At 38.6% G+C, this 18384-nt stretch overlaps 1 protein-coding gene across 3 annotated transcripts; it reads left to right on the top strand.

Annotated features, from left to right (window-relative positions):
- On the top strand, positions 1700-17954 carry LOC109841184. 3 transcript variants are annotated; one of them, XM_020410078.1, is made up of 19 exons: positions 1704-2010; positions 2277-2985; positions 3094-3182; positions 3292-3378; positions 5451-6177; positions 6287-7345; positions 7466-7580; positions 7864-9797; positions 10023-10089; positions 10205-10328; positions 10410-10493; positions 12360-12812; positions 12994-13089; positions 13565-13723; positions 13817-14002; positions 14412-14525; positions 14913-15095; positions 15192-15236; positions 17586-17954. In XM_020410078.1, the coding sequence occupies exons 1-19, from the start codon at positions 1882-1884 to the stop codon at positions 17718-17720; spliced, it is 6495 nt and encodes a 2164-aa protein (XP_020265667.1). In that variant the 5' UTR covers positions 1704-1881; the 3' UTR covers positions 17721-17954. The 3 variants fall into 3 exon arrangements, with proteins under 3 accessions (XP_020265668.1, XP_020265667.1, XP_020265666.1); XM_020410077.1 differs by having other exon boundaries at positions 1704-2034; XM_020410079.1 differs by lacking the exons at positions 14412-14525; positions 14913-15095; positions 15192-15236; positions 17586-17954 and adding an exon at positions 14126-14405 and having other exon boundaries at positions 1700-2034.

Below are 18384 nucleotides of genomic sequence, written 5' to 3'. Positions count from 1 at the left end.
CCATCGTCAATACTTATTGGCGACGAGCGTTGTCCGTTGTCAATGTTTAGTCGTTGCCAATGAGCATTGGCGACGGGAAAACATTGGCGACGACCAACACCCGTCGCCAATGCAAACATTGGCGACGGGTTATAGGTGACGGGACTGTTCCTGTCGCTAATGTTTGTATTGGCGACATATTCGATATCTGTCGCTAATGCCCTCTTTTTTACTAGTGTGCATTGTTTGTCATCCACATCTACTGTAAATATAACCAAAATCAGTAACACAATATAAACACGCGCACAAGTTTTTATAAATAATCAATTTTTTGAAACAAATCTCTCCATCCTTATTTAATGGTTTTGCTTGATTCTTCTATCACCATCCTTCTATTAGAAGCTCAGCTGTAAGTCTGACACGTATGACACCAGATTCATTCATACTTTCCCCAATGTATTATATTTATCTGAAATGTGATGACATTGATGTATATGTATGAAACATCAGACCCATACAATCACATCAACTACCATTGATGTTGTCAGACTTTCTAGTAGCTCATCAATTGATATTGCCTTCCTCACATTCTCCACCATAAAGAACTCCTCAAGGACTAAATATACCCAATTAGCTCCTGCAACACTCCATTAAAACTCCTAGTACTTAATCTCTTCACAGCCTCTGAACCAAATTCAAGATCAACGAACCCCAATCCCCTGATCTTCGACATCATGAGCTCAGTATAATCGCCCCCAAATGCATCAATGACAAGATCTCCTCCAAGTTAGTCTCCACCTCTCTTGGATCTGACCCTTATTGAACCCAAACAGACAACAAATTCTTGATGCAGTGATAGAGTCATAGTCCTCGACGTCGAGTGATCATTGAGCGGCGTCGAGGGACTGCAAACGGTGAAGTGCGACGTCGATGCGGGAGAGGGAGGGATGCATCGAGACTGGGCGAGGTCGAGCTGGCGAACGCGAGATGAAACATGATGGATGAGGGAGGCAGTGGATGAGAGGGAGGAGAGGTGGAGGGACGAATCAGAGCGGGCGAGGGAGAGGAGAGAGGAGGAGGAGCGACGGAGTGCGAGAAGGCTACGGTCGAGATCGAGGAGGTAGGAGAGGAGGGAGTCGAGGCGGACATCAAGAGAGCGCTGGTAGGCGATACATTCGTGAAGGAGTCGAGTCATCGTGCCGACGTCAGTGAGGGATTGGATTTGGGTGTTTGAGCAACAAAAGAGAGAAGAAAGAAGAGAGAGAGTGTGAGCAAGATAGTTTGGGTGAGAAGAGGGTGTTGTCGGAAGATCTTTACTAATACAAATCATACATGTATAAAAATAAGCTTTTGGAGCCGGACCATACTTTTTTAAGTTACTTTGGGCTAAACAGCAAGAGAAAAACTTAATGGTACTGAGCTTTATCATGTTCTTTGTTGGGGGGCATCGACACATTTTCCCCAAAAGATGGCGATTGCAGAGCTCTTTTATCACATAATCATTTACTCTTCCTAAAAACAAATTTAAGTCACACAGCATTTAATACAACGTGCAATACCTTTCCCTTTCTACACCCAATCCCTAAATCCCCGGTGCAGCATCGGACGGCTGTAAGGCCCTAAATAGCTGGAGGCTTCACGTGCTACCGGGGCCGTCACGTGCTCTGACCTCCTCCTCGAACAAAACCCCAATTCGTCATCATCTCTCGCCCTGGTCCTCTCTCTCTCTCTCTGTAGACTCTGACGAGTGAGCAGACAAAAAAGCAAAAAAGCAACAAAAAAAGGAAAAGAAATAAAAAAGACGGCAACTTTTTTTTTTTTTTTGGGTTCCTTCCGCACATTTGTTTCTCATCGGAGATGGAGATAGAGAGCTGAGGGAGAGGGAGAGGGAGAGGGAAAGCCATGGAGGACGCGTGGCGGTCCAAATGCAGCTCCACGTGGACTCCTCCCCCGTCGGATCCTCCGCCGCCATCGTCGACGCCTCCGCCGCCAGCGCCGCAGCAGTTTACTGCCTCGATCTCGGCGAACCAGGTTCCGTCGACAATTTCGTCAAAGGTTCAGCTGCTTAGGCTTTTAGTAGCGTATGATTAGGCTTCGTGTTCTCAAAATTCGATTTTTTTTTTAAAAGAGAACCTTTTGATTTTGTTATGGGTTTAGCAAGCAAATAAGAATATTCATAAGCGGTTTTTTTTTCTTTTTGGTTGCGAAAATGTCTCAATCTGTTAGCTTAGTTTGAACATTTTTTATTTGTTATGTTAATGATAGCTGACGTAATTTGCGTTGCATTTACATTGTAGGTGAACAAGAATCCTCATCAAAACTTTCATCCTTTCGTTGTGCAAGGAACAAACCTCCGCCCTGCTGTTCAACAATCACTAGTTTCTCATACCTTGGACTTAGATTTTGCGAAATCGGGGAAGACTGAGTTGGGAAATTCCTTTCTAGCTCTACTTTCTTCAAACCCTCATCATTTACCTAGTGAATTTTCACAATTACCCAAGCTCCGTGCACATTCTGGTGGTGTTATGGTCAGTAGTTCCAGTCCCGGTGCGCAAATTACAAGCATTCCTTCTCCAGCCCATGTGAGTACGAGTGGTGGCCCGTGGACTTCGAAAGCTCCTTTGTTTGTTGACGCTAGACCATCTTTGATGCCCAATTGCACCAGAAACCCTGCTTTAAACAGTAGTAGTCAAGTAGGAGCTAGACCATTTTTGATGCCCAATTGCTCCAGAACTCCTTTAAGCAATAGTAATCAAGTAGAAACTTCTCATGATTATGCTTTTCCCTCGAGTAAACCGGTTCAGGTTCAAGCATTTGCTGAAAAACCATCTGCTAGTGGCAATTGGCCCAGTAATACCAGGCCTAAAATTACTGGCCAGCATCATCCCTTGAATGCTCATACAAATCAGACCTCATGTAGAATGCCGATAGAAGTTGGATCTTCTGTTCCTAATCATGATTCTGCCCGTTTCAGAGGGCGCCCACGTGTCATTTGTGTGAACACAGGCAAGTGCCTCACTACTTTAAACCCTTATTTCTGATTGTGAATCTGATCAATTCGAATATACATGTCTAATTGGCCTTGATATTTCTCGATACATTTTGTGATGGCAGTTGGAGAGCTGTTTCTTAGTGAGTTGGGGCTTCTAGGTGTTATTTGCTTTTGTCATAATTTACGCATGTCCGTGGCAAAATTTTGTGAGGTACTTCATGATGATAGCGATACGTTTCGGACTTGCTTTTGTTACTTTTGTACTTTAGAGGTTGTTCTCAGGTAAAGGAATATATGGCCTTATCTCAGATCACTTTCAGCATGCAGGCTCTTTAGCTAATCCAGGAGAGGCCGTTCGGTTGGAGAATGGAATGACTGTTTCCCAGTGGCGCAAACTATGCTTTGGGGTGAGTGTTATTCTTGATTAACAAGATTTGGTTTATTGCAGTTATTCTTGATTAACAAGTTCTCTTGAGATTCTTGGGTGGAGCATCTGTGTTTCGCTGCAGTTGTTGTTGTTCTACTTGTAGGGTTTTTGATCATTCTATACATTCTTCCTAATCAAATTTGTCCTGTGTCGCTTCTGATCCAAGCATCTCTATTATCTGTGTTTGAATGCACTTTTCCCATAGTATTTGCTAGGGAAAAATTAGGAGCTTATGAAAAATTCTTGTGGCTGATTCAAGATGGTTGAGTGAAGCTATTCTATCTATTGCAGTGCTGGGTACATAATGCACAATGTAGAACTCGCCTGACGACGTTGATTCCTGAATGCAGGGATGTAAGATGCATTTTCATCTATGGACTTAAAAGTGTTCGCAAAGTACTTGGGTTTCTAAACTTATCTCAAAAGTAATTCAAATTAGAAAAGGAAATGGATTTGATCTACTGGAAATTTTCCTTGTATCTATCTAGTCTATCTTAAGCAAATTCTACAATCCTTATGGCAGAGTGCCCTTAAAAGTGAATATGGATAGGGGATAGGATGACTGACAAATTTATGTATGACAGTGCTGGAATACCAGGGACCTGATTATTTTTCTGTCTGATTCTTGCTAGTATAGATGCCTAAAAATATGAATAGTTTTCTTATTTCTGCGGCCATTATTTTTCTGATATTATTGGGACTTCAGTTTTATCTACCTTTATCTGTTATAATTTAAACCTAGATGTCTTCACAAGTCTTAGAGAAATTTAAACAATTTCTGTTTAGTTAGATGAGCTTATGAGCAATAAGATAATTTGCCTTGCTCAGAAGCACCTCTGTTGTGCTTTCTGAGTACTCCTTCATTTCGATGTAGAGGCCTTGTTAGCAACATGGCACCCAGTTTATTTGATGGGTCCTTTATGTCCCTTGATTTTGCTCCATGCATGATTCTTTAACGAGAAAATGTTTGTAATATTATAGCCCACTTATAGTTTCATCCTTGTTTTTCTCATATTATTTTGGGCTTCCTCGTCTGTGGCTACTTTAATATGTGCAATAAAATAATGTGACTTAACTTGGCTATCTGTCATAATTTAGCAGTTGGAGTTGAGTGCATTGAAGAACTGTTTCTATTTACCAATTTGCCAAGATGAATTTTTGAATGTTTTTCCCTGTGCAAGAGCTAACACTGTATAACCTGTTACACAGGCTCTCTACCTGCCAAGTAGCCTTCTAGTCTTTGTACAAAGAATTTAAAATCGGCTGAAAAAAGTTTCTTTGGGATGAAAGCTTGTCAAAAATTTGTTAGTGGTCCATATACTCTTGGGCTGTTAGACAACCCCATTATGGTGGAAACGGCTATGATACTGTTGACATTTGACAATGACATGTGCGATAAAATATTGAAGAAAACACATCTACATCTCTGGATTCGACTTTCTTGTTTCCTTTTTTAAGATTTTTCTTTGCAACCACACCACATTGCTGGGCAACAAAATCCTGGAAAGTGAACTTAACCTCCGTAGTATGTATAAACTCATCCAATTGAAATTCTTTTTCGCATCAAGTGGAAATGTTGGATTGTTCATCATTCCCCTTTTCAGTTCTCACTCGCAAAAGGAAAATGTTTGGTGGAATTCTATTAAAAGAACCCCCTTCCTTTTTCATTTATCCTGTATTGTTTGATCTATGATTTGTCCTATGAACATTAAGTGGTCAAACAAAATAGTTTTATATGGCATGTCATGGATAAACACAAACAATGTATTGTCATGCACACTGAGAAAGTAACAGAAAAATAACCTTAACTAACTTGTAACTGAAGGACTTAGTATATATGAACCACAATTTATAGTTACCACATGTGGCTCTGCTTTCTTGATGAATGAATTTTTATGATGAATTTTTATGATTACAATTTGCAGTCTTTTTCTGTAACCACAATTCTTAGTTTCGTATTTTTAAAGTTTACTATAACAATTATTAGTCTTTTTTCTGTCACCACGTTTGTTAAATTCGAAATTTTTAAGGGTTACTCTGCTGGTTCTTCAGAATAATGCTCCAGATGATTGCCAAGGATGGGAGTGGACAGATGGTCCTTCAACAACATATGGTTTTATTGGATCTAGGGGTAGCACTATGCCTATGCCTCAGAATCCTGGGAAAATCGATTCCTTTCAAACATTTGTTGGGTTAGGGCAATCTGGAGGTCCTTGGAATGTATATAGTAAGCGATCTCATACAGGTGTTCAACAGGATGCTATAAAGCAACCAGAAAATAAGGTGCCAAATAGCATGTATCAATGGAATAGATCAGAGGGAGAGGGCTTCCCGTGTACATCAGAAAGCCGTCTGTCTGTTCTAGCCAAGGACCAGACTGTGCATGCAATTGAGCAAGGTCCTGATTGCCTGAATCCTAAGGCATCACCTGCAACTCTGAACAAGGTGGAGAAAAATGTTTGGTCCCATCTGATAACAAACAGTGACAAGTGCAAGGGAAAATTGGAAACTGCATCACCCTTTTATCCATGTTCAGATGCCAAATCTCTGAGTTCTGAATTAAATCGCAGTAGGAATAACTTTGAAAATGAAACACTTGTAGTAGCTAGGGATGGCAATCCTTCAAATATTGATTTGCGTCTTGGACAGCCTTCTCAGGTCCATACTTCTTTAAGTTATTTATCAGCTGCTGCGAATCCTCTGCAGTATGGTACAATGTATAATCCTCAAAAGTCTCAAGTCATACTTCCACTGGCAGAGAAAGCCAATCTGTTAAAAGGTGATTATATTTTGGCACTTTTGGCCCATACATAGTTTGCATATTTGGATTTTCGTGAATGGTTATGATCACATGATGTATGTAATAATGCTACCATGTTCTTATGCAGAGCAACCGAGGATTGGTCTCTGGTGCACTTCATATGAAACATCAATTAGCAATATAGTGCAATCCCAGCATGCAGTTAAAAGTTCTAGTTATTCTGAGCCCAAAGAGCTTCTGGAGAACGCAGCTAAAAATTCACTGATCTCATTTCTTTCACACCTTAACACTGAAGGCACCAGTAAACCTCAGGTACCAACTATTGTTAATGACAACAAATATTCTATGTTTGGCTCAGCTTCTGCTAAATGCAACCTGCGTGAGCATATAAATAACGTAAACGATGGGAAACAAAGAAATGAGAATTCAGATGGATCGAATTTTTACAATAATATAGGTAAGCCACAACCAAGGTTATCTGAAAATGGGTCTTGTGACACAGAGAAAGTCAACCATATGGTCAACAACAAGCAGGCAGCTGACGCTAGAGTTCTTATGCCAGCTACTTTTGGACAGCTTCTTAATGGTGGTTCTTCAGTGGATAGTAGGAAGTTTTTCCTGCATTTCAATCAGCAATCCAGCACGTTGCAAACAGGACCTGACTCGATGAACTTCAACTACGGAAAATCCTCTTTTGGTATGAATGGAGACTGTTGTAGTCATACTGCTAATAACTATGTGAATCCAGTTTCTTATGTGGCTGCCAGATCCGGTCTTCTAAACTCAGGAACCGCACTGAATGTCACTTCAGCAAACTCCTTGTATATTTCAGAAAAAAACTCTTCGCAGATGCATGCAAAGGTTATTGACCATAGCCAGCATATGACTGATGATAGTATGAAATATTTGGCTTTGAGGCGCATGGTTGATTTGTCCAAAGAGAAGCAATCCACTGCTACCATTGGAGTGAATACCAGGAATCGTAGGTTTTGCTGTCATTCAGATACAGAACTGCAAAAAAAATTATGTAAAGGTGATTCAGCAGCAGTGGATGTTCCAAGGCCGAGCACTCATCATGAGGTTCAGATGAATAGAAATGATTCTATTATTAGATCTCTACGATCATGCCCTACCTGTTTCTCTGGTAATGCTTCTGAGATGTTAGCAACTAAGACTGACACCAGAGGTGTGGTTCTTATTTATGTATAAGCCATATCTTTACAAATATAAAACTCTGAACATCTAGCTTTAGCTGTCACTTAGCTGGATAAGCACAAAATTTGCTCTTATGATTGGATGTATGCAGGTGGAAATGAGTACTGCAAGTGTACAACTTTGGCACAAAGAATTCCACATTGTTCCAAAGAGCAGGACATCACTACCTGCCATGTTTGTTGGGCTGATGAGCATCCATGTCTGAGGTATATCAGTTGAATTACAGTCTTAGTTTTGTTCTCTTAACGGTCTAAATGACTGGGGCTTTGGGAACTTTAACTGTATTTGCACATCATATTTTGTCACCACAACTCCCAAGTTCTGGTGCGGTTAGGGAGTTTTGGTTAGTGGCGGAGTCCTTTGACTATATCTTTTAGGCTGCTATGTTTATTCATATGAAATTTTGTGTAAATTTCTGATGTGTTTTCATGGGGTTTTTTTTTCGCCTAGATTTTTTGGTGTCCTTTTCATGTTTGATCCCTATTTCAGGTTTGGAAGAATCTCAACCTACGGTTCTGGTAGTGCTAAGCAAATAGTTGATCAGAATGAACAATCTACATCTTTTTATGGAAATTGCTGCTGTTCTGTGCTTCCAAAGAATTTGACAGGCTGCTGTTGCACAAGATATTTTAGCTCGTCCGACTCCAAGAAACAAGACGCTTGTGGGAAAGATGTAATTAAGCACATCACTCAAGCTTGTGATGAGATCCACAGGTCTCCAGATATGAAAACTATAGATTTATGTGAATGTACTAAAAATCATTTCGTCATGAGGAATGACTGCCAGACTGGTCTATGGAGGGATGTTCCGACCAAGAAGATTGGACATTCTGATGCTACCTCAGTTGACAAGCCTACGCAGGAACCAAAAGCATCTGGAAGGACAAGAGATCAACTTCAAGAAGCTGCTAGTAAAGGTTTTGAAGGAACTCAACAAGTGGAGTCAACTAGTGAGCAACAGATGTCTAATGTTTGTTCTGGATCCTCTGTTCCTGGAGTAACTGAGGTTTCAGTTGAAGTTAATAAAGTTAATTATTGTCTCACAAATGTGGAGGATAATAAGACGTCTTATGATTTTGCTGCTGATGAAGGGTCAGGAGTTGAGAAGTGTGGTTCATCTGATGAAGCACTTGATGTTAGAGATAGCGGAGAAGATCCTGCCCTGAATGGTAAGGTAGACCAAGATAAATCTAGGTGCTCTTTACCAAGTCAGATATCTGGTGACCTTATTGAGGAGCTCAGACTAGAGAGTTCATCTAACAAGAGAAAAGCAAAAAATCAGATGCATGTTCAATGTATCGATCAAGCAAACATTAAAAAGAGAAAGGTAAAGAAAGCAGAAAAGAGAAAGGAGCAGATGCACATGAATAAACTGGACATGTTAGTTCCAAATTCAGATTTGCATCCAATAAATTCTGAGTTTTCCCATTGTATTGGCCACACGGACTTGGGAATCTCTCCATATGATAAATGTAAATCTCCCTCGCAACCTGAAACTGGGATGCAAAAGTCGAGTGTCAAGCGAAAACGTTCAGTTTTGTACTTAACTGAATCTGTTTGTTTAAAGACCAAGAGCCAAAGCCATAATTTGGAATTTGATAAGCTACACTCAGTTGATGATAATCAATCTCTCGGAACAGAAGCAATTTCATCTGGAATGGAGGAACTAACTGTGCGTAGGCAAAAAGATTCTGCTAAAGTGGAAGGGATTCATTTGAATTCTGAAAAGCCCCCCAAGTATATGTCACTTAGTTGTTTTACACAATCCGAAAAACATGAGAAGGAATTCATTGATAAGAAGGTAAGGCCTGTGGTAAATGGGAAATCTGGTGTTATTACAAATGGAATGAGTGGTCAGAAAAGACCTCCCAAATTTGTTTCTCTACGCTTGATTCTTGAAAAATCTAAAAGGTGTGATGTAAGTGAACCTGAAGCAAAAGATGAAAAGTCATCTGCCTCAGAGTCCAGAAAATTGATCCATATGACAAGTAAGCACTGCAATGAGTTATCTCGAAAACTACAGTGTGAAAATGAAGATTCCAATCGAAATGACTCGGAGGCTACAACTGTTCACATGTTTGGTACCAATAAGCAATGTTCCAGCAAAAGTGATGACCATAGAGATAACTGCTCCATAACTGAGAATGAGATAGATACTGAAGATAACAGAGAGGAAGAACCTGTTTTACATCACTGTTATAAGATTTCTCAGACAAGACCTAAGTATAGAGAAGTCCGCAAGTGCAGCCTTAGTAAACTTCTTGAAAAAGATAAGCCTGCATCTAGTAAACTTCCTGAAAAAGATAAGCCTGCATCAAAGTTTTTCTTTGCACAAAATCCTGGTGTAAATTGGAATTCAGCAGCAAATGCACCAGTTCAATGCAAAATATTCGCGTCAACTGCAATGGGTGACTCCGCAGTTGGTGAGTAGCTTTTATTTGTTCATCGTGCTAGAAGATTTGCTTATAATATTGTTAATTCTTTTAAGTATAATAGATCCCGCATTAGGGCATTCTGATCTGCTTGTTCTTATGGCAGAATTTATCCAGAGTGTGCTGTTCTTCAGTGATTAAAGAAGCAGAAATGGGAAATTATTAGTATATATAAAGCTATATTGTTTTAACTTTAAAATTGTGCATTTCCAACAGATACCAGTCTGGGGAGAACTCTGAACACTGAAGATCATGCAGGTGAACGGAGTCAAATCGACACAAGGTTCACAAGAATCTTACTTGATATTCACACTGAAAAATATTTTATTTTGGGCTTTTTGCAACATGAATTATGTTTCTATCTGCCATCTTTTGTTAAGTGACCTTTTTGAGTGCAGATCTGGCAAGATTCAGAAGCACCGACCATTTGTTTCAAGTTTAGATATATCCTGTTGTGTTTGTGGAAGATCAAGTAAAGAAGAATTCAACTGCCTATTAGAGTGCAATCGCTGTTTGATTAGAGTATGTTGCATTTGCTCCTCAATATCGATATATTGTTCTTTTGTGAAATTATGTTGAGTGGATTACTATAACTCGATGCAGGTCCATCAGGCCTGCTATGGTGTTTCAAAAGTTCCGAAAGGGCATTGGTTCTGCAGACCATGCAAATACAACTCCCAAAACACAGTGAGCAATTAATATGTGGTGCTTTATGTAGTGATAATATGCAGCTGGTATTATTAATGTTATATTCATTACTTATTCAAAACTCGGCCACTTGATGCTGATATTAGTTATTTTGCTTGCATATTGAGGTTAATAACTACAGAAGGTCTTATGTTGCAAACCTGTAACTTCATTTTTGAATCACCTTTGGAGCAACTTTAAGGTGAACAATTTTGATACTGCTTAAAATATAATAATCCCGATATACATTTCAAAGGAGCAAAATGCAATAAATTGCTAGAATCATATTGCTTTAAGTAGAAAATTATAGCCTTTAGATCATTATAAAATATTTAAGGCATAGTAATAATAAAATTGTTACGCTCTGGGTCCGCAAGCCTGTTGGCGCGATATAAGCGATATAAACTATGGGACCCACCGAGTGTAACGCGATGTTTGGCTAAATCCACTGCTGGAAAGTGTTAGCACTTATTACACTTTGAGCCTTTGACGTATCTATTTAAGCCACTCAAGACATTTCACACTTTCCCGATGTGGGACTAAACACTTGGGAGTCTCACAATCACCCCACCTTACATATGCGATGTCGTCGTGACATGATAATTTACACATCCCAGTATAGCCTGGCAATGTGGACGCTAGAGGTGGCTCCAATGGGCTCTAGAGGTGGCTCCTAGTGCACTCACGCGGTGTAGCACTTAGCCTCTTGGTGCGATATAAACCGTGAGACCTACTGAATGTAACGCGTTGTTTGGCTAAATTCACTGCCAAAGAGTGCTAGCACTTATTACACTTGAGCCTTTGGCATATCTATTTAAGCCACTCAAATATTTCACACTTTCCCAATGTGGGACTCAACACTTGGGAGTCTCACAATTATATTAAGTATGCACATTGTAACTAGTAAGTCCTTCAGTTTATCTGATTGCTAGCATAGAGATTATATTCGAAGCAAACATAATAATATAGATATACACCCTCTCATGCAGGCATTTCAGGCTCTTGAAAAGGCCTTAAATTATAAACACGATATTTTCTGAAGGCAGCTGTGTTTCACTGAGGACCTCTTGAAGGTACTCTAGTACCATGTCAAAACATTACTTCAACCAAAAAGCATTACCTTATGGATTGCGCTCTAATAATATATAGGGTTAATTGCAAACAGAACCCTGTGGTATCACCCAATTGCAAAGAGACTCCGTGTAGTTCTATTTGCTGCAAATAGAACCCCTATAGTTCTACTTGTTGCTAATAGACCCCCTTTATTGGCCCAAGTGCGAATACACCACTTAGTGAACTTTTTTGACTCTTTTAAAAGTAAACAAAAAATAGCAACTGGATGTCTATCCTCACCAATAGAACTACAAGGGATCTATCCGCCTCAAAACATTTTAAACAATTTTAATAATTAAAAAAAATTCCCTCAGGGGCTCTATTCGCAAATCGTCACAAATAGAACTACAGGGGTCTATTCACAATTAACCCTAATGTACATATACTGAAAAATCAAGAATACTTGACAACGACAAAATTGATGGTATGACTATACTCATTTCCTATAAATTGCTTCAAAGCGCCAAATACTTTTTCCTACATGTAAGTAACACTGATCGTATTATTCCAAATAAAAAAGATGTAGTGTGCTTACAAATCGTTATTAGAAACGAATTCTTCTTTTAGGATCTTTTTGACTTGAATTCGTGCTTTATGGAGACTCGATTGTGATTGAAGAAGGTTCTGATGTTGTTGGGGGTATTTCATAGTTAGAATATTCAGGGAGTTTTATCAGCCAGGATTACTGGATGCTGCTGGACGCTAACAATTCATCTTCTAATGCTGTTTTTTACGGTGTTATTATATATGTAGGTCTGTGTTTTATGTGGATATGAAGGTGGAGCCATGACGAAGGCAGTAAAAACTCAGAACATTGTGAAAAGCTTGCTAAAGGCTTGGAATTTTGGCACCTTTGTGAAATCAATTTCTTCTTCTGAAACAGTAAAGGATGAATCTATTCAATCGTCTTCTGTTATTGAAGCATCCAAATGCAAGAATTCTGATTCAGTTACTGCTGCAAGATCAACATGTTCTGTAGTCTTTCCGGGGTCTTCTGTGGATACGATTTCCCAGAATCTGGATGGTGATAGGCTGCCAAAAAGAATGCAACTGCACAACAGTATAACTGCTGGCATACTTGATCCATCTGTCACACAGTGGGTACATATGGTTTGTGGCCTTTGGACCCCAGGTACACGATGCCCGAATGTTGACACAATGAGTTCTTTTGATGTTTCTGGTGCTTCAGCTGCCACAAAGAGTACTGTAAGTTATCTGATTTTAGCTAATTGAAATAAACACCACATTAGTACCTATCCTGAACGCATACCATCTCTGTTTCAGTGTTTGTCTTAATTAGAAATCTTGGAATTTAGTTTAGGCTGTTGTATTAGGTAAGTTGATTTCTCCTGTTTCTTATATATGTCTTTCAATCTACGTTTTTCAGGTGTGCTCCATATGTAACCGACCAGGTGGTTGCTGCATAAGGTGTAGAGTCCGTAAGTGTACTATATATTTTCATCCATGGTGTGCTCATCAGAAGGTAACACAAGTCCTCATATAGCTATAAATAGCCTGCTTCTATCTAGTCCTTGTGTTCTACAAGTTATATTGACTATTCATGTTCCCTTTATGAAAACAGTTCTGGCCATAATGTTAAATGTTTCAGTGTAGACTTGTGGTAGCTTCCTGCCACATGGGCATGGGTTTATACCAGTAACATACCACAGAAGCTGTGATACTCATTCAGTCCTTGGTTCATATTAGTAAGGAAGTGCTTAACATGCATTTAGAATAGTTTTGCTAAGTCCTCGTGAGGTCCTTATCCGTTGGGATTTTCTTCGACTATGTATGGTGTGACTTAATGTGATTGTAGAGCATATAAACATGCAACCTTTAAAGCTGTAATTGCAACTTGACATTTCATTTCCACACTGCAGCCTTTTAAGATAGTTGAAACATGTATCTAGCGGTAATTTTACTATACATTCTGTACTCATGGCCTACCCTTTTTGTAGGGTCTTTTGCAAAGTGAGACTGAAGGTGATGATAATGAGAATCTGGGCTTTTATGGGAGTTGTGTGTCTCATGCGGCTCAAGACGGTTTTCCTGTAGATAGTCATACTATGGATGCTGAAGTAGGTCCAAAAAAGGACTGGTCCTGTGCTCGGGCAGAGGTATTCGAATGTATTTTCAACAGTGTTCTCTTACATTTCCTTGAGGATCTTTATAAATGAATCTACGATACTTGGTTTTTCACCTACATGTAGGGTTTCAGAGGTCAAAAAAGTGAGGAGAGTTTCAAGCTCTACCACCGGAGGCCCCTAAACAATGACAACGGCGGATGCATTGTGTCCCAAAACCAGATAAATGCATGGCTTCACATAAATGGGCAAAAATCAATCATTAAACCAGTAGTAAAACCACCAAGTTCAGATGTTGAGTATGATATCCGGGTATATTTTTGACCTCCATAATTTTATCTAGCATATTGCAATACACTTCTTATATATCTGATGAATTGAACTAGTTGATGTCTGTCTTGTGTCGTGTCTTATAATACCTTTATTTTCTGTCAGCACTTCTAATTACTCAGCAGTCAGATGTATCAGTTACTTTTGACGAACTATGTCTCTGCAGTTGTACTTGACCTGGAATAGCTGAAACATTCTGGCAACAACAAGTACTAAGCATAATTTGGTGAAATTTTATGCTAGCAGTCAGATGTATCAATTATTTTTGACGAACTATGTCTCTGCAGTTGTACTTTACCTGGAATAGCACATTCTGGCAACAATAAGTACCAAGCACAATTTAGTGAAATTTTATGCCTGTTGAGATGATTTTTTTGTTATTCTTGTGCAGAAGGAATATTTCCGTTACAAACAGTCGAAAACTTGGAAACATCTGGTTGTTTACAAATCTGGCATTCACGCACTTGGTCTTTATACATCTCAGTTAATAGCACGGGGAGCTATGGTAACTTATTCCATTCAACTTGAAAACTTTGACATGTTCAGGGGACTTACCTGCTCTTTATGCCAGTTTTGCTTGTAAATTTGGTTTGCGGGGGTTTGAACATGAACAATATGTAGTAAGCTATGTGTTAGGTCTATACTTTTGGAGTTGGAAGTATAGAGTGTATATGAACAACTGAAAAATGGTAATTGTAGCAGGCTGCAACTCTTGTTGGAGTCCCAGCCTTTTCATTTCGAGAAAAAAAAGGGGGGGGGGGGGGTATTCCATTCAACTTAACTCGAGAAGTGCCTTCTCCTTAAACCTCTCCAGAAGTCACTCATTTTCCCTTTTCTTGGCCATAGTACATTATATTCTATGCTTAGCTTTTTTTCTCAATGTCTTCTGCAGGTAGTTGAGTATGTGGGCGAGATTGTAGGGCTCCGAGTTGCTGACAAAAGAGAAATTGAATATCAGTCAGGTAGAAAAGTACAATACAAGAGTGCTTGCTACTTTTTTAGGATTGATAAGGAGCATATAATTGATGCAACTCGCAAAGGTGGAATTGCACGATTTGTCAATCATTCCTGCCAGGTACTGAATCATTTTCCACAATGTAAATAAAAGTCCAATGTAAGTGCTTGTGCGGACTTCTGACATCATGTTTCTTTGATCTTTTGATGGGACCAGCCGAACTGTGTTGCCAAAGTAATATCAGTCCGGAATGAGAAGAAGGTAAACTAATATGTGGATAATTGATGTTTATTTCTCGTGATAGATGTATGATTTTGGAACCTTCAGAGTGTTACATCCCAGACATTGAATGTTTATTTCTCATGATAGATATGTTATTAAGTTGATATCTCAATAACCGAAAATGATAATACTAAGATTTCAGTTGTTAAGATGAAATATAATAGATATATTAAATGAATAAGAAAAGGGAAAAGTGTTCCTAAGTTGACACGTTAGATTCAATGTAAGGAAACATCTCTTGATGCATGGATAAAACTATTCCAATGGAGGATCCGCTTCATTTTTCATGATCTTAATGTCTCAAAACATCTATAACAAAATCATGATGTTTCAATACTTCTAACACTTGATGCATGTGTAACTATAACCCAATATGCCTAATTTTTTATTTATATACAGTCCCAATGTTACATTAAACGCTGGGCGCTTCTAGGCGTCAGACTTGGCGCCCAGCGCTTAGTCGTCTAGGCGGGCGCCTAAGCGGTTTCTAGGCGTTTTTTTCTTTCTTCATTTAAGTGATGATCGATGAAGTTTTGCTGAAGGTCGGAGGAGATAGTGAAGGTGTTCATATTTGGAGGTTAATGGAGTTTGGAGGACGTGTAGGCTACGACACATAAAATCACAATCAATACCTACAGGGTGCAATCCACGTAAGCAGACAATGCTCCTCTAAACGCTCGTAAAATCTAGGTGGGCAGCTTAAATACCGTTTAGGCGCTAGTTAGGCGGCCTATGTACCGTCTAGACCTAGGCGTACGCCTAAGCGGACTGGGCGGAGGTTTTTTAAAACAGTGTACAGTCCAAAGCATATAAATCGAAATGAACAGAGTGGATCAAGTAAATTGGTTGTAGATAATGTAGTTTGGAAGGTGTTTTTTTAGATTGAATCTAAAGATGTCAGCTTAGGTACACTTCTCCCATGAGATAAACCAACTAATTGATCTTAGTTTTTAACTATCATGAAAGCTCGAAAATTGTTAACACTTTGTTCTATCTTTTTTTTTAAATCTTCTTTTATTTTATTTTATTTTTTATTTTTATTTTTTTTATGATTTACCCCTCTTCTTTATTACTTCTTTTCTGTGCCCTACTCATCATTATATATATAAATATGTAGAAGAGATGGATAGCAAAAAATGTGTAACACCCTAAATTAGTTGGATTTGAGATAAGAGTTAAAGTATAAAAATTATGGCATAGAGCATGTGGAGTGGACGCTAGTCATCATCCACTGCAGACTATAGCATAACTAATTGCATTTAAACTTGTACACGTATAGAGAAGGCAAACCCTAATTTCTCTTGAATAGATATTAGGAGAATGTTATAAAATAGGTATGGGATAAAATCATATTTAATCACATATCACAATATATCAACATTATCTCGTAATATCTTCTAAACCTAAAATTAATAATGTCTAACACTCCCCCTCAAGCCGAAGCATATATTACTATATATATCCAGCTTGTTACAAATGAGAATAAACAATTACTTGCAAGAGATTTGGTAGTGTCATCCCGCAATACTTGAAGACGTTAGGAATCAGAAAATTGTAGTTACAACCAGTTAAAATCCCCCGCTAAAAAAAAAAGAGATTAGGGTTTTGTAGGGCATAAACTAAAGATGTCATAGCCGCTGAAGAGAGTATGAAGGCAATGCAAAACCCTCTAGACAGCCTCGAGAATCTAGAAAGATGAGAGAAGTCGCTAAGATCGAGTAGGCTCTTATACCATGTAGAGAAATAGAGAAGGCAAAGATATTATTCATCTAATCCTTAGAGATTAGGAGAATATTATAAAATAGATATGAGATAAAATCATATTTAATCACATCTCACAACATCTTCTAAATCTAAATGTCAATAATATCTAACAAAATCCTATCCAAACATAGCAATTTTGGGTGATACACAAACAAAAAGCATCACCTCACAAAAAACAACATTCATCGCATTAGTCTTTTCAACATAAACACAGACAACAAAAGAAAACTGCCAACTATATGCTGTGTATGCCGCCGAAGTAACCTCCTCATCACCACCATCATATCCCATGACATCATTGATTTTGTGTGTCCTCCTAGCCAACTTGATAGAAAATGCCAACTTCTTACTTGCTCCTATCCATATTAGATGACTACAATTAGCAATAATTCTTAGAATCTTCACTTGAACCCCTTCAAAAGTAAATTTGGATTTTCACTGAGATTCCTACTTTTGCTGGTAATCCTATTTTTTTTCTGATAATCCTACTTTCTTCCTGATAATCCTACTTCTGCATGATAAATTTGTATTTTTGACTGAGATGGATTTCCTTTCACCGTGCAGGTTGTTTTCTTCGCTATGAGGGATATAAATCCTGGGGAGGAGATTACTTACGACTATCATTTCAACAGCGAAGATGAAGGACAAAAAATCCCATGTTATTGCAATTCGAAAAATTGTAGGCGGTATCTCAATTAAACCGGGAGTAATCAATTGCAGTCCTGCAGCAGCGAAGACATGCATTTTCCCCCAATCCCCGTTGTACATAGTTTCATTCTATTTAATTTATCAGATACTTTTAGCTATTTATCGAGCAAATGTGCCATGTTTGTGTACGCTGCATAGTGTCAGTTGTAATTAGACTGCATTTATGGTTTAAAAAAACTGCCCGGGCAATGAATGAGCTATGTTAATGGTTCCAAATTTTTTTCATCCCATCTCAGACGTTTATTATTGGCATGATTTTAGGGCTGATGATTACAGATTGTGGAGAGGTTTGTGGGCAGAGAGAATATCATTGAATCACCCTTTCGTTCTTCGTCACGTTGAGGAGCGTGATGCAATTTTTTTTATAATATCTGATGGTTCATGTAGAGATTTTTGTTGCATCTTGATGTTGATAGTTTGTATATTTTTGGGGTTGATGGTTAAGGTTATGGAGATGTTAGTGGGCGGAGAGAATATTATGGAGTTAAATTTTCATTCCTTGCGGAAATGTGATGTGAGTTTTTCACAACACTTACTGTTTCATATAAATGGTTGTTTTTTCCCCCTGTTGACATATGATCTGGGGAAAGCAGAGATTAACAAAGTGCATAGGTGTGTAGTATTTGGATAGTTTTAGCAGTTTGATTCTATACAA

The sequence above is a fragment of the Asparagus officinalis genome, chromosome 5, assembly GCF_001876935.1.
Source record: "Asparagus officinalis chromosome 5, Aspof.V1, whole genome shotgun sequence".
Lineage (NCBI taxonomy): Eukaryota > Viridiplantae > Streptophyta > Magnoliopsida > Asparagales > Asparagaceae > Asparagus > Asparagus officinalis.
Note: the sequence above shows the minus strand (reverse complement) of the source record. Positions and strands in the feature narration are given on the sequence as shown.